This window comes from Lygodium microphyllum, chromosome 14 (assembly GCF_053477565.2).
Source record: "Lygodium microphyllum isolate KBCC chromosome 14, Lygodium_microphyllum_v1.1.10, whole genome shotgun sequence".
Lineage (NCBI taxonomy): Eukaryota > Viridiplantae > Streptophyta > Polypodiopsida > Schizaeales > Lygodiaceae > Lygodium > Lygodium microphyllum.
In genome coordinates this window covers 87,772,912-87,789,148 of record NC_141148.1, presented here as the reverse complement: position 1 = coordinate 87,789,148, position 16,237 = coordinate 87,772,912, and the positions used below count along the sequence as shown (strand labels likewise).

General features: G+C 44.5%; 1 protein-coding gene across 2 annotated transcripts in view; it reads left to right on the top strand.

Moving 5' to 3' along the window:
* The window catches only part of LOC148025817 (uncharacterized), a 54,138-nt gene that overhangs the window by 15,297 nt on the left and 22,604 nt on the right, over window positions 1–16,237 (top strand). For both annotated transcript variants that reach the window (XM_087693059.1, XM_087693060.1), the window contains 4 exons: window positions 6,960–7,011; window positions 7,231–7,322; window positions 7,408–7,553; window positions 7,804–7,948. In XM_087693059.1, the coding sequence (XP_087549185.1) occupies window positions 6,960–7,011; window positions 7,231–7,322; window positions 7,408–7,553; window positions 7,804–7,948 (435 nt within the window). The remainder of the gene's footprint in view (window positions 1–6,959; window positions 7,012–7,230; window positions 7,323–7,407; window positions 7,554–7,803; window positions 7,949–16,237) is intronic.

Below are 16,237 nucleotides of genomic sequence, written 5' to 3'. Positions count from 1 at the left end.
GAAACAGCTTAGGATCCGCTCAAGTGGTACCTTGCAGTGTGCACAATGAGATACAAAGTATACTGCATGCTGAAGAATGCTTATGTAGCAGGTACCACTTGGATAATGTCCCTTGTGGGAAATTATTCACTTGTCCAAGTGCCCTAGTACAAAGATGATGAAATCATGCAATGCAAAGGAGAAAGGTACAACAGAGGGGGAGAAGCTGATGTCAAAGACAAAGTAATGCAGCCTGTAGAATACCAAGGGGGGTAGAAACCCCCTTTCAACCTGGATGTAGATGCTGAAGGAGGAAGAGGAGCCTAATGTCAGTCTTTGTGTGGTGTCAAGAACCATGATGAATGGAAGAAGATGATGATGAAAAGGATGAGGCACCTTGCTGGAAGAGCAAGGTAGAAGTCGCCACCATGATAGCATCAAGAGAGATGCTGCACGATCTGTCTTGGGAGGGGAAGCTTCCATGCTGGAAGAAGAGCAAACACTCCTAGGATGATGAAACCATGAAAGGAATGGTGTGCATCCCCACTTCTCCAGCCCAGAAAGGACCAAAGCAAACCTACAACGTAGCCCGATTGAAATACAAAACCCTGTAAAAGATTCTGCAAGCACAGAGGTCAGTAGTGAGATGCTCCAAAAGCAAAACATAGTAGAAAGAAAAAAACTAAGTGAAAGTACAATGCAATGAATGTGTATGTATGTGAGTAAATGTAGTGGAAGACTAAGAATGGAAAAGCTAAGGACAATGAATCCTATAGGCCTGACTCTAAGAGTACAAAAAAAATGGATGCTAGATTGACCAAGGGTATCCAAGGGACCTAGAGACATGCTAGTCTAAGAGTGTGGTCACCAATGCGTATGCCCAGTAGCAGATTTGTGCCAATGAAATGCCTGACAAGGTGGAGAGGAAGGTGAGATGGATGCATGAAGTGCAATGGGATCGGAACTTGCTGACCAATCAGACAATCCCTCAAGGGTAGTGAAAGAGAGTGTCTTTTGAGGTTGTCCACATGCCACATGTCCAGCAGCAATGACTGGTGCTGAGGGAGCAGATTAAGCAGAAGCGGGAGGCGTAGCCCCACTGGACTGTGCAGTTGCAGTAATCTGCTGAGGCTTTTTAGCTGGGAGACCTTGGGCCTTGGAGCGATAGTGAATGAATATGTAAATGAATGTAAGAGTGTACAGATACTCAAGGGCAAAGCAGTGTGTCGGAGAGTGACGTCCACCGGGGACGGATCCCAAATCTGCGACCACTACTCGGAGTGTAGGATGGAGAGGATGCAACAAACATAGGTGTCAGGAGGACGTGGAGCACCAACAAATGCAAGCTGGACAGGTGTGGAAGAGGGCTGGCAGTTGTCGCGTGATGAGGAGGAGCTGTCGCCTGATGGAGGAAGCTATCGCCTGGAGAGAAGACACCAAACGCAAGCTGTAGATGCAGTCACCAATTGCCGCCAGGTGATGAAGAGGTCCAAACGCAGCAGTAGGTCGCCCGACGAGGGAGATGGGTTGCCACTTGTCACCTACACACTGGAGGTGCAAACACAACAGAGGGAAGGTGTGGCAGCAGTTGCTGGGATTGGATAGCCATGTGTGTGTGGAGTGATGGTTGAAATCTGCACTCAAGGGTGAGAAACCTGCACAGATGGGAATAAGGCTGAATGGGGGCACCTTGTCTATTTATAGATGTTGAAGGGTGCCCCAAAGAATTAGGGCTTTTGGGGAACCATTGAAATTATCTTGGACTGCTCCCCTTTTTAGGGTTTTTAATTAATTAAGTGTGTTTTGGGGCTGTTTAAGAATGCTAATTAGTTGAAAAACGTGTTTTAGCTCAACATGGGGGTGTTGAAGAGTCTCTATCAACTCTGGCTTAGAATACGCTAATATAATCACTTGTAAACATCAACACACATGAAGCCTAAGATGCAAGCCAGGCAGGTCTTCCAAGGATCCTCGGAGTGGAATCCGATGGAAGGATCCCTGAATCTTGCATGGTTTGCTGGTACTAGCGAGGTAATTGGTCTTGCGGAGGGGGATCGGGGTGGTGAAGAATTTGTGGCGAGTGGATTTGGAACGGGTAATAGACTCGGCTCAAAAGGCTTCTTCTCAGAAGGAATAATGTGAGAAAAGGGCACAGAATCGGGTACAAAAGATTGCACAATGTTTCTCTCATCAAACACTACATCTCTCCTAATGATCACCTTGTTTGTCCGAGGATCGAAGAGACGACAGACTTTTGCTTCGGAGGAGTATTCTACAAAAATCAAGAGATCAGCTTGGGGGGTGAGCTTGTCTATTTTGTCATCAGTGGTGTGTGTGTAAGCACGATGCCCAAAGACTCTAAAGTGGGAAACTATAGTCCAAGAGCCAAAGAGTGCCTCATACGGAGTTCTTTGAGGAATAGCTGTAGTCGAGCATTGGTTGAGGATGTACACTGAAGTGTTAACAGCTTGATTCAAAGGTGCTCAAGGAGCATTGTTGCAAACACCATAGAGCATGCCATGTTCATGATGGTCCGGTTCCTACGCTCTACGACTCCATTCTATGAAGGGGAGTTGGTAGAGGTAAGTTGACGTGAAATAGCATGCTCCTGTAGAAACTTGGAAACCTTGGAGGAGGTTAACTCACCCTCGCTGTCACTTCTCATGCATCTTACATGATGACCAGTCTCGTTATGCACCAATAGGCACCCAAGTAGATAATTATGTAAAGGCATCGGACTTATGCTTGAGAAAGTACACCCACATGTAATGAGAATGATATCCACAATAAAAAAGTACAGTGTGCCACTCAAAGCGGCGGTGGATGTGTGCCCATAAAGATCAATATGAATCAATGGAAGAGGCGCCCTAGCTCTATGTGTGGACTGCTAAGGGAATGGGGTATGGTGATGTTTCTCGACTTGACAAGCTTTATAAATATTCTGCGATAGCTTCAGGTGGGAAAGGCCATCAACCATCTGTCAACTTGACAACTCATAAAGAGAGTCGTGAGATGTCCTAAGTAAAAATGCCAAAGGCGCTTAGTGCTCATAGGTTCTTGTGTAGTGGCTAAAGCTTGGAAGCTATGGAACTTAGAGCTCTTAGCTGTCAGCTTAGAAATAAATTGTCATGTGGTATAGGCCAATAGGCTGTGCCTCATTGTGAGCAATCACTTAACTAGTTTGAGAGTCAAGCACCTCAAATGTGGTCACTATGAAGAAGACTGCTTGATCCAACAGGCAAAGCTACTGAACGGATAACAAGTTCACCCCTAGTTGGGGGATATAGTATACATTATTGAGTATAGCGTGATTCGGGCCTAGTTAGTGGCAAAATTGACGTGACCGTGAGCCTGAATCGTGACCAAGGAGTTGTTCCCATTGCCAGGCTACAGGGGCTTGAGAAATGAAAATGTCCGCAATGGGGGTTAGATGATGGGTAGCTCCACTATCCATAATCCAAGGAGTAGCTGAAGTACGCGACTGTGACGAGTGGGCCTTTGCAGTCGCCTCGTCAAGAAGCAATTCGGAGATGTGGATGAGACTTGCATTCTCAAATGTCTCTATGGAGACGATGTGGGCCTTTGTAGACCAGTTAGACAAAACATCTAGCATTGAGAATGTTGTCGATTGTGATGGTTGACTAGTTGTAGTGTGGGTTTGGCCTTGCCATTGTCCTTGTTGAGGGTTGCCACCACCTTGTCTCCCTTGTTGGGGGTTGCCCAACTGAGGGGCAAGGGTCTGAGGGGCAAGGGTTTGAGTCTTAACTTTAGGTGATCTGCCTCTTGTCTTTGTAGACCAGTTAGACAAACTGTCTAGCATTGAGAATGTTGTCGATTGTGATGGTTGACTAGTGGCAGCGTGGGCCTGGCCTTGCCACCCTCCTTGCTAAGGGTTGCCACCACCTTGTCTCCTTTGTTGGGGTTGCTCGACTGAGGGGCAAGGGTCTGAGTCTTAACTTTAGGTGATGTGCCTCTTGCCTTTGATTAATACTCGTCATCAAAATGACCAGCCTTTTGACAATGTTAACAATACCTATTTTTCTTTGGTATATTGTGCCACCTGGGTTTGAGAGATGACAGGGGTTTCCTTGGGTCTCAGTAGTTTGAGTGTTTTTTTGATTTTGATTGGAATTTTGATCTTGTTTACCCTTCCCTTGCTCCCTCTTCTAAGAAGAAGCAACAAGAGCCTCCTCTCTAGAGATCAATCTATAAAATTGATTGAACAGTTGAGCGTATCACAATAGTAGCTGACACTCAAATTGATTGAACAATCAAGTGTATCACAATAGTAGCTGACACTCAAATTCATAGAATGTGGGCATGGTGGGCTATGAGATCACTTGTTGCACAAAATGAAAGTATCTCCTCGGTAGTTTGTTTAGAAACAATATGACCTGATCATTTGGGGACTTAGGAGCCCCTGTGGTAGAGAATTTAGCGAGAAGGTAGTGATACTCAGTCAACTTGACTTTCAAGGCATCCTGGTCAGTGATTTTAAAGTTTTGGAGCTAATGATCTTGATTGATGTGACGGATTCTATCTTGGGCTGCATCTCGGTTAGTCAAGTGTGCCCAATGCTCGGATGCTAAGTCAAAATGCTGAAGCTATGAATGAAATTCAAGTAATAGACCTTGTATCAGCTCAACAATAGCGGAGGCCTTTCTAGCCTTCCATGAGCGGACAACCTCATATGGAACAAGTGCGGGATTAGTTTGGGATTCCAACCCTTGCACAAGATTCCACAGGTTTTGGGAGTCAAGGACATGTCCCATAAGGTTTGACCAAGTAGTGAAGTTCGACTCGTTAAAACGAGTCTTATCATTGAAGGCATGTTTGGTTGATGAGGAGAAAGAACCATGGAGTATCGGATAAGTGGAATAGGAAGGAGGTGGTGGAGGGGGATAAGTAGGAGGGGGAGGTGGGTAGCCAGAAATAGGCTGATAATGTCCAATGTGTGCCAATTGATATGGAGGCACTGGAACATGACTGTTTCCATAGAGTGCCGGTGGAGGTGGAGGCATTGGGACACATAAGCCTTGTCCAAGAGACGGTGCGGCATAACAAAATGATCCGAAGGCCCACTAGGTAATGCCATGGAGGCAAACTGTTGTACCAACACAACTGATTCACATCCAGGTTATGGAGAATGCTCCGGTAAAGCGTGTTTTCTTATTTTGCTAGTTTTCTTTGAGCGATGTTGGTATTATGACATGCCTCATTGTACATGTGTGTTCTGCAGGGCTAGTCACATTAGGTTACCATGCATGTCCTCTGTGTGGACCAAGGTTGGATTCTCATATGTCAAAATCTATGAAGAATATGGTATTTGAGGGACATCAGGCTTTTTTGCCAGAGGGTCATGTCATGAGAGAAGGATTTCTTGGTCGCCCTCCTGCGAGAATGAATGCACTGAGCTGGTTTGATCGCAGGATGGTGGACCAAGACTCGCTTCCCAATGGAATGCGACGCTTCTCAATTTTCTATGAGCTGACTTATTGGAAAAAACTGAAGATTAACCACCTTTTAGATCCCAAGCCATGAAGAACCCGAAAGTGTAGGGATAGAGGGATGAACCTCCATCATGAATGACACCACCTGGTTGGGAAAAAGACGAGGTCCTAAAAGGCGTGTCTAAGGGGGACCAGCTCATCATCATCCTGCATCAGAATATGCCAGCTTGCACGCATTGTATAGGAGTAGAAAATTGTAGAGACTTCCATGACCCACAAGGTTGGCCATTGCCACCTTCTTGGATCTTAATCCAGCTCGTGCAAGGCTCAGCCCTCACACATCCATAGCCGTCACTAATGCAGCTCTTATCAAGGATGCAAGAGAGTGTCCTCTGGCCTGACAACCAGAATCCTCCTCCATGGAAGGTTTGGGCCATGGCCCCTACCCAGCAGCAACCTGCCATCCTTCTAGATTGTGAAGATGGTATCTAGGAGGGACTTGAAAAAGAGCCTCGACACTGATCTGGAATTATCACTGGGGAGAATAGCCACCTAGCTGCTGCTCACTCCAACAGCCTTTTTTGGGTTCTGTTGGGTTTTTTTTTGGCTTTTGGGGGGCGGGGGGGTGGGGTTTTGGGCAATCAGTTGGGATAGCAGCAACAATCTCCTACTTGTGAGCCGCCACCCCTCTTCTGATTCCTAGGCCTGTGCTAGAACTGCCTCATCTACCAGTCAATAGTAGGTGTCTCTCCAAACTTGAATGCAGCAGACAGTAACAACCTCCCAAGCTGCACACTGAATTATCTTGCACTTGCTGTGCTGCAGGCCATCTCTGTCCTTGACCTGCCATTCTAGATAATTGGTTGCCTTTCAATCTCCTCTCGACAGCTTGAAGGATCCCACACTAGCACCTTGTGGAGGTGTTGCCATACTTTCATGGAAGTGCAGCTTCTAGATCTGGCTGCCTGGGGTCTTCAACCCCAAGCTTGCCTAGTAAAGTCTGACTACAAAATTCTGGGTCAATGAAGCCCAATCCTCCCTCTGACCTGTAAAACACCTCCCAGGCAACCTGAAGCCTCTGTAGCCCACAATAATTACAAAGCTGTGTCATCTGCATGCTACCTAGTTGAGAAGCTCTGCCTCATGTTTTCAGTAATGTCTAGCTCACGAAACGTAAAGATTGGACATTGAAATGACTTACAAAATGTTGATTGAGTCGGCATACCAAAATGATGGATATACCTATTTTTCTCACTTTCAGCATGTCCTAATCTTTTAATTTTTTGTTGCGTGTATGCAAACACTTTGATGCCCTGGTTTTCAATCCTATTTTTGTCTTACTGATTTGCATGCAGATAGATGGAAAAAACACAATCTGTTTACAATGCTGCTTTCAAACTGCTATATGCAGTCTGTTTGTCTTTGAAGGATGTTGATGACAAACCCATTGTTTTTGGTTCAACAATACATCTGTTAGCTCTCTGTTCTCCATGTGATTAGTTTAAATTATTCACCCCAAGGTCAATGCAGGTGCTGGTTTATGAATATGTGACGAATGGGAATCTGCACATGTGGCTTTTCAGTATGTTCTTTAGATCAACTCATATACATCCTTAAAGTTGTGAAGGTTTTGACATCTCTGCTGTTCAAATTTATGGTTATATGACATCTGGTGCTCTAGATGTCATGGCTTTTTTCGGCTATTGCCTACACCTTTTTCAGTATAAAGATAACTCTCCTGTTCTGAGACTTGAAGTGTGGAGCCTAGAAGTATGAGATTTATGGACTCGTGCCTTGACAGATGATAAAGTTGACAGTGCAAATAATTGGTTCAAACGCCTTGATATTGCTCATGGAATTGCTAGAGGGTTAGATTACCTTCATTCTTCCGCGGTATGTAATCCTTCATTTTATAGTTTGGATCTGTTACTTTGGTCCAATGCATAGCAGTGAGCATCCTCATAAAGATGCTTTGCAGGACCCACCAGTTATTCACAGAGATGTGAAGCCCAGCAATATTCTTCTGGATGAAAATCTAGTAGCAAAGGTATCGGACTTTGGATTGTCGAAGGTTAGCCCTGGGTTTGAGACTCATCTTTCGACCGCTCCAGCTGGAACAGCAGGGTACAATCATATAACCTTTCCTTATCAAACTTTTTTGCATCATATTTCACTGCTCCTTCATCTTTCAACCACTCCAGCTGGAGCAGCAGGGTTAGTTTCAATGAATATAACCTTATCAAAACTTTCTGCATTGCATTCTATTGTTTAAAATCTTGTTGATTGCTGTTATCCTCTTTTCTTTCTAAAATGTTATTTTGACTGGTTCCTTACGTCTTTTCATAAGCCTTCTCATTTGTTATGTGGTTTGCAGATACATTGATCCTGAATATTTTCTGAGGCGACAGTTGACTACAGCAAGTGATGTCTACAGTTATGGTGTTCTGTTATTGGAACTTATCACCGGTGAGAAAGCAATAGATGGGGAACGAACTGAAGAAGAAAATCTAGCAGAATGGGTATGTAAATTGTATTGTCTGTGGACATGCACATATACATGTGTGTCAAATGTTGAACTCGAAGTTACCTGTGCGATAAATTGCCCTAGGACTTGTTGCACAAGCAGCATGCTATCATATGGAGATTGGCTTCAAAATGGCACTTGATTTAGCCCCATTGGAGGACTGGAGCTCCTTGTCTAGGACAAGTCATTCTGTTCATATCAGTGAATGGGACACGTACTAGTGGCTTTTAGTTTCCTTGCCATGCGATTGAGCCTATGGAATTGCTGGGTACAACTTCTGGATGATAATTGATGATGGAGATGTTCCTCTGAAATGTTGTCTTAGTTTGGAATGGATCTAGAGGATTGCAACCCAATAACATTGTGCCTTGCACACATTTGCAAGTGAGCACATTTGTCTATCCTGAAGGTTGGGACATCTATGTTGGGGACTCCCTTCACTCCGCTTGGATGTTCACCACCCTTTCTGGTAGCCTCTCAAATGCAGGGATATCCATCCTTTGCCTATGATATGCCATTCTACACTCCATGGGTCACTCCTACGCAGGGATTTCCATCCTCTACCTACAGAGTCCCTATCCCCTTCCTTAGGCTACTCATGTGGCTACAATGCTCATGCCTAGTTAGCCCATACCTTTTTGGGATCTTCTATGCATATATCCCACATGCATGGTGGGCACCTTGGGGTTAATTTCCAAGTGTACTCTACTCCCCCACCCCATCCACCCTACCCATTTTGTTCCCTAGCACTATCACTCTTGTTGCTATGGCCAAGAATGCCTTAATGGACAAGACTTGTTTTAACGAGTTGAATTTCACCACTTGTTCTAACCTAAGGCAACAAGTGCTCGTGTCTCAGGGTCTTTGGGACCTAGTAGTTAGTTTAGAGTCTATGCTGGAGCCTTGTGTCCACCCTGATCATATCCATCAATGGAGAGCTCGCAATGCTATAACAAATTTTAAGCTAATGTAAGGGTTACTTCCTGAGATCCACTCTTAGTCCCCTAGCATCCAATCGTTGGCCAGCTGCCGCCAGGTGTAGAATAGGTCCAAACGCAGCAGTAGAAGGTCCTTTGATGATGGAGATGGGCTGTCAGCAGCTGTCGCCTACATAGTGGAGGAGTAAACACAGCAATAGAAGGTGTGGCAGTAATCTCTGGGGCTGGACAGCCATGCGTGTGTGGACTAATGGCTGAAATCTACACTCAGGGGCAAGAAACCTGCACAAATAGGGTGAGGCTGAATGGGGGCAGCTTGTCTATTTATAGATGTTGAAGGGTGCCCCAAAGAATCAGGGTTTTTGGGGGACCACTGAAACTCTCTCGGACCGCTCCCCTTTTTAGGGTTTTTTATTAATTAAGTGTGTTTTGGGGCTGTTTAAGAATGCTAATTAGCTGAAAAGTGTGTTTTATCTCAACACCCCCTCTCAAGCCCAAAATTGAGCCGAAAGGTTAGGCCCGCCACGTTGATTTTTACTTTTCCCAAGGTATCCCACCCTAAAGCAGCCAGGGCATTGAACAAAGGGTGCACGGCGGCTCCCCAATGGCCTACCAAGTCTACAGAGGCGATGGTTATCTTACCAAGGGAGTCCAAGTAGTCACCCCTGAGAGGACAAGGCATCAGACAAAGGGTGCAGCCGAGTGGCCTACCAAGCCCTACAAAGGTGGATGGAACCACATTGAACCTTTTTTTTGTTTTTTAAAATAAATGAGTTAAATTTTATGGGATGCGGCTGATTGAGTAATAGAGACCCAAAAGATGGGAGTAGGGAGGGTACACCCAACACATCACAAAATAGTACAAGCTTACCCATCCACTCGAGGGTGTCAATGATGAAGGAAAATATAATGAGGGAGTACGGTGGTGTGGTGTTAGCGGTGCAAACAGCTTACGATCTGCTCAAGTGAATGAGATGCAAAGTATGCTACATGTTGAAGAATGCTCACGCAGTAGGTGCCACTTGGACATTGTCCCTTGTGGAGAATTCACTTGCCTAAGTGCTCTAGTTCAAAGATGATGAAATCATGCAATGCAAAGGGAAAGGTAAGAGACGGGGGAGAAGCCGATGTCGAAGACAAAGTGCTGAAGCCTATAGAATACCAAGAAGGATAGAAACCCCCTCTCAACCTGAATGTAGATGCCGAAGAAGAAAGAGGAGCCTGATGTCGGTCTTCATGTGGTGCCCAAAACCATAAGGAATGGAAGAAGATGATGAAGATAAAGTGGATGAAGCACCCCGCTAGAAGAGCAAGGTAGAAGTCACCGCCTTGGGAGGGGAAACCTGTATGCTAGAAGAAGAGCAAGCACTCCTAGGATGATGAAACCATGAAAGGAATGGTGCGCGTCCCCACGGATCTAGCCCAGGTAGGACCAAAGCAATTTGCAAGTTAGCTTTACGCTGAAAGACAAACCTTGCAAAAGAGATGAGAATTTGCAAACACAGAGGTTAGTGGTGAGATGCTCCAAAGCAAAACATAACAGAGAGAAAATCTAACTGAAAAGACAATGCAATGAATGTGTGTGTGTGAATAAATGCAGCGGAAGAGTTAAAAATGGAAAAGCCTAGGATAATGAATCCTATGGGCCCGACTCTAAGAGTGTGAAAAATGGGTGCTAGATTGACCTAGGGTATCCTAAAGGACCTAGAGACATGCTAGGCTAAGGTGTCTACCATCCCATATGTCCAGTAGCAGGGCTCTGCCAAGGGAACGCCTGACGAGGTGGAGAGAAGGGTGATATGGATGCATGAAGGGCAACGACTTGTAGACCGATGAGCTAGTCCCTTAGGGGTAGTGAAAGAGACTGTCTACTGAGGCTGTGCTTGGGCCACCTGTCGAGCAGCAGCAACGGGTGCTGAAGGAGTCAGCTGTAGATGTACTTGAATTCTGTCTGTTTCATGAGCCCCCTCTATTAGAGTTCACGTACGCAAAGCCACCTCAAAAGCAGAAACATGCAAGGGTTTTGATTCATTCAACTCAAAAGGGTTGTACGAACTTGACACTGGACCTGGCTGAAATGAAGAATATGGATCGCCAGACGCTCCAAATGCCGTATGTCCTCCATGATCGAAGAGGTGGCTAGCCTCACCAACCGGTCCAAATGTGGTAGCAAAGCTTGTAGGAGGGGTGTAAATATTACTGTACTTTGTTGCGATAATACTCCTCAAAGTTGTCCTCTATCATGTTAGTGAAATTTGGAATAGGAGTAGAAAAAGAAGGTGAAGGTGAAAGTGGAGTGTCGTCCTTCTCACCATCCTTAATGTTGTCTCAGGGCCTCTAGTGATGGAGAAGCCTGACAGGACATCATAGGAATTGGAGAAGGTGTCTGGGACATTGTGATTCGGTTACGAGTCGTATTGTGTGTCTCGCACAAAGAGTAGCTCTCTACAATATCCGTAGGATACTCTTTACAGAGCACCGACTTTGATACCATGTGAAGAAAACTGCTAGGGTTTGCACTGAGGAAACACAAAGTGTACGACCATGACAGAAACACAAAGACACAGACACAGACACAGAAAGCAAAACTCAAACCCTAAACGCAAAACTCAAAACTCAAAACTCAAACACAGAAACTCAAACACTAACAAAAGAAGGGAGAAAAGAACACAACTCTGAAGTGAATGAATACTGCAAATGAATGTAAGAGTGTACAGATACTCAAGGGCAAAGCAGTGTGTCGGAGAGTGACGTCCACCGAAGACGGATCCCAAGTCAGTGACCACCAGTTGGAGTGTAGGGTGGAGAGGATGCAGCAAATGCAGGTGTTAGGAGGACCTAGAGCACCAACAAATGCAAGCTGGACAGGTGTGGAAGAGGGCTGGCAGCCGTTGTGTGATGAGGAGGAGTTGTCACCTGATAGAGGAAGCTGTTGCCTGGGAAGATGACACCAAACAAGCTATGGATGCAGTTGCCAGCTGCCGCCAGGTGTAGAATATGTCCAAACGCAGCAGTAGAAGGTTGCCTAATGATGGAGATGGGCTGTCAGCTGTCGTCTATAGAGTGGAGGAGTAAACGCAGCAACAGAAGGTGTGGCAGCAGTCTTTGGGGCTGGACAGCCATGTGTGTGTTGACTGATGTCTGAAATTTGCACTCAAGGGTGAGAAACTTGCACAGATAGGGTGAGGCTGAATGGGGAAGCCTGTCTATTTATAGATGTTGAAGGGTGGCCCAAGGAATTAGGGTTTTTGGGGGACCATTGAAACTCTCTTGGACCGCTCCCCTTTTTAGAGTTTTTAATTAATTAAGTGTGTTTTGGGGCTGTTTAAGAATGCTAATCAGCTGAAAAGTGTGTTTTAGCTCAATACTCCCCACCAAGAAACTAGAGTAGGTTACGATTGCATCCATAGGCAGTACCCCACCTGGACACTCTAATGGGGCTATGCCTCCAATTGTTGCCCCACCTGCTCCTTTTGGCACACATGCTGCTAAACATGTAGCATATGGGCAACCCCCTCCTCTTTCACCTTACAAGTCTCGTGAAGGCTTGGGTGAGTGGTCTGCTAACCCCACTTCATTAGATTTCTCACCAGTAGCACTTTTTGCTTCCATTTCAGGGTCTCCTCCTGCACCCCCACCTAGGACCATTTTTCCAACTCGTCATGAGTTTCATTGGCAGCTTATGGCAGTGCATGATGGTGGCCATATACCTAGACTAGCATCCTTAAGGTACTCTAGGCTAGTCTAGCTTTTCCTTTGCAATCTTAGTTCATTAGGCTAATAAGATGGGCCCATAGGCTACTTTGTCCTTAGGCTATTTAAGTTTTCGGCTTTCTTTCTTTTTGTCTTTCACTGCATTCCCACATTCCTATATTCATTACCCTATTACTCTTTCATTTTCGCTTTCCTTTTGTTTTGTTTTGCTGTGAAGCATCTCACTATAAAGCTATGTTTTGTAGATTCTAATCTCTTTGCAAGGTTTTGTATTTTAGTCTAGGACTAACATGCAAGTTTGCATCCATCCTTCTTGGGTTGGAGACATGGAAAGATCACCATTCCTTTGTGGTTTTGTCTTCCTTGGAGACTTGCTCTTCTACCAGCATGGAGGCTTCCCTTCTGAAGGTGGATCATGCAATATCTCTCGATGCTATCACAATGGTTGCTTCTCCCTAGCTCCTCTAGTTGCGGTGCTTCATCTTCATCATTCTTCTTGGTTCTTGCCACCACACAAAGATTGACATCAAGTTCCTCTTCCTCCTTTGGTATCGACATCCATGGTTGAGAGGGGGTTCCTACCCTTTACTTGGTACCTTAAGGTTTCATTTGTCTTTGATATTGGCTTCCCTTTCTTGTTGTACCTTCCCTTTGCATTGCATGATCATCATCTTCTTAAAAGGGCAGTTGGGCAAGTGAATAATATTCCCCATGAGAGACATTGTTGAAGTGGCACCTTGTTGCATGCATATTTTCATCATGTAGCATTTATTCTATGTATCTCATTGTGCAGAGCACCTTGGAGTGGATTTGGAGCTGTTTCCACCGGTGGCTCTCTTAACGCCACACTTTCATAACCCTTCACCATTTTCTTTGTCATTGACACCCTAGATGGGTGGTTAGGATATTGTTCTGCTTTGTGATGTTGGATTTGATAGTCTCTTTATTTTTTCCCGATGGGCAAAGTTACTCTATTTAAAAAAAAGAGTTCAAAGTGGGTCCAATTCCTTTGTAGATCTTGGTAGGCCATTGGGTAGCCAACCAACACCTTTGTTTGATGCCTTGGCCCCTATGGATTGAGCCTTTAGGCTCTTGAGGTAAGATTACCATTGCCTCTATGGTCTTGGTAGGTCCTTGGGTAGTTGATGTGCACCCTTGGTCCAAGACCTTGGCTGCTTTGGGGTGGGACACTTTGAGATATTATGGGCTGAGTTATGCTTGTAGTCCTTTTTTCGTTCTAGTTTTGGGCATGAGAGGGGTTGCTAAGCTAAAAAGGATGCATTGCACATTAAATCTTCATTGCTCATTAAAACAACCCCAAACCTCAAAGATTACTAAAGTTTTTGCGTCTCATAAGCAAACACCCAAACTTTGGAGGATCCATATCTATAAATAGGAGGCTGCCCATACTACTCAGTTGATCCCTTCTTTGCAAGTCTTCACTCTTCGTGCAAATTTCAGCCATTAGCCCCCTTTTCAGTGGTGGTTGAGCCTACACGATTGCTGCCATACATCACTTAACCTGTTCTTGGGTGCTGCCAGTCACTTGTCATCCTAGATCAGGCTATGTTTGCTTCTCCAACACTAATGACATCAGTTGTTGCCATCATCACACCTTTGCTGCTTGCATTTTCAGGTTGTGCAGGCTGTCCTACATCAACACACTCCTACAGCTGTCAGCCTGCTTCCTACAGCCTCGGACGATCAACTACCTTCGCATCTTGGTGGTTACACTACTGTGTGTACTAGAGCTGTTCAGCCTTTGTTTCATTATAAAAGAAATATATGTATGCTCATAGGATATCTATGATACTTTGTTGCCTCTTTTTAGTGGTGCACAGTCACACATAGCACCATATGAGGTAGTTTTTAATCCTACGTAGGTTTCTCATGATACCATAGATCAGCCTATTTTTGATGCGGATATGAATGATGCACTTCTTGAGGAGAGAGTAGAGATTGAATAGTCCAAGACTATGTAAAATGGTTGGTATAGACATTGCGCGATAGTAATTTGGATGCATTGTTGATTAGTCGTACTCGCTCGGACTCTCATAGTGCCTCTTATGAATCAAATTGTTATACATTGAATGTTTTTAGTATTTGGGATGATGATGATTTTGTCTTTTAAAGAGGCACAAAATCTAGAAAATGGATGGCTACTATATAATCCGAGTATGATGCTATTGTCAAAACTGGTACTTGTTCTTATGTGATATGCCTCTTGGCAAAAAGGCCATTGGCACCAAGTGGGTTTACAAGTTAAAGTGCAAGCTAGAAGGTAGTGTTGATCACTACAAATATAGACTTTAGGCAAAGGGTTTTGCTCAGCAGAAGGGTATTGACTTTGATGAGACCTTTTGCTGCCACTTATCGTATGATAAATATTTGTAGCATTTGTGCATTAGTTGCTCATGGTGGTTGTAATGCACATTAGTTGAACATCAAAATTAAAATTTGAGTGGTGATTTACACAAGGAAGTGCATGCTTTTCAATTGCGTAGTTTTGTGGAGAAGGGATAAGAAAACAAAGTGTCCAGATTGAAAAAGGCATTGGATGGTCTGAAGCAAGCACCTTGGCCTTGGTAGATTTGGTCTTGAGGAATGCAAGCCTATTGCTACCAAAAGAAAAAGTTTGAATTTGAGCCTTGATGATATCGAAGATTAATCTTATGTCTTTCTCTAATTTGAGTGGTGATTTACACAAGGAAGTGTATGTTTTTCAACCGCGTAGTTTTGTGGAGAAGGGGCAAGAAAACAAAGTGTCCAGATTGAAAACGGCATTGGATGGTTTGAAGCAAGCACCTTGGGCTTGGTAGATTTGGTCTTGAGGAATGCAAGCTTGTTGCTACTCCAAAAGAAAAAAGTTTGAAGTTGAGCCTTGATTTGGCTACTTGAGTGGTACTCGACACCTTGGGATGTTTTATCCCAAGGGGTGGGGGGGAGGTCATAATGTGAGATTTACATACTTTTGGGATTCTAACTGGGTTGACTGTTACAAGACTTGTGTATCCACAAGTGGTTTTTGCTTCATGCTTGGTAGTTCATGCATATTGTGGTTGAGCAAGAAGCAACCCATTGTGGCCACTTCTAGTTGTGAAGTTGAGTAAAGGGCAACTTTCATAACTACGGTTGAGTGTGTTTGGCTCAAATGCCTTTTGGCTTATTTGAGTATTGGACAATGATCAGCCACCTCCATCTTCACTGATAGTTAGAGCGCATTTGTAATTGCACAAAATCTAGTGTTCCATGTAGGTACTTAGCACATTGAGATGCAGTATCATTATGTTAGGGAGAGACTTTCTAAAGGAGAGATCAACTTGGTCTATGTGCCAACATAGGACAACCTTGCAAATATTTTCACAAAGGCTTTGCCTTGTGAGAAGTTCGAAGCTTTCCACAAAGCTTTGGGCTTAATTCCCTTCCCCTTTGTGAATTGATCTAGTCTACTGGGCTTGGTACCCCCCATACACGAGTGCTAGCCATTGTTCTTTGTATCACTCCCAAAGGGAGATTTGTTACCATATTTTGATAGTGATGTACGTGAACACACTTAGGACTGCTAGGGCACCTTTTTCCTCCTTTAGGAGTTTTTTCCCCCGACCTTGTATATATTCCTATTCACTTGAGAA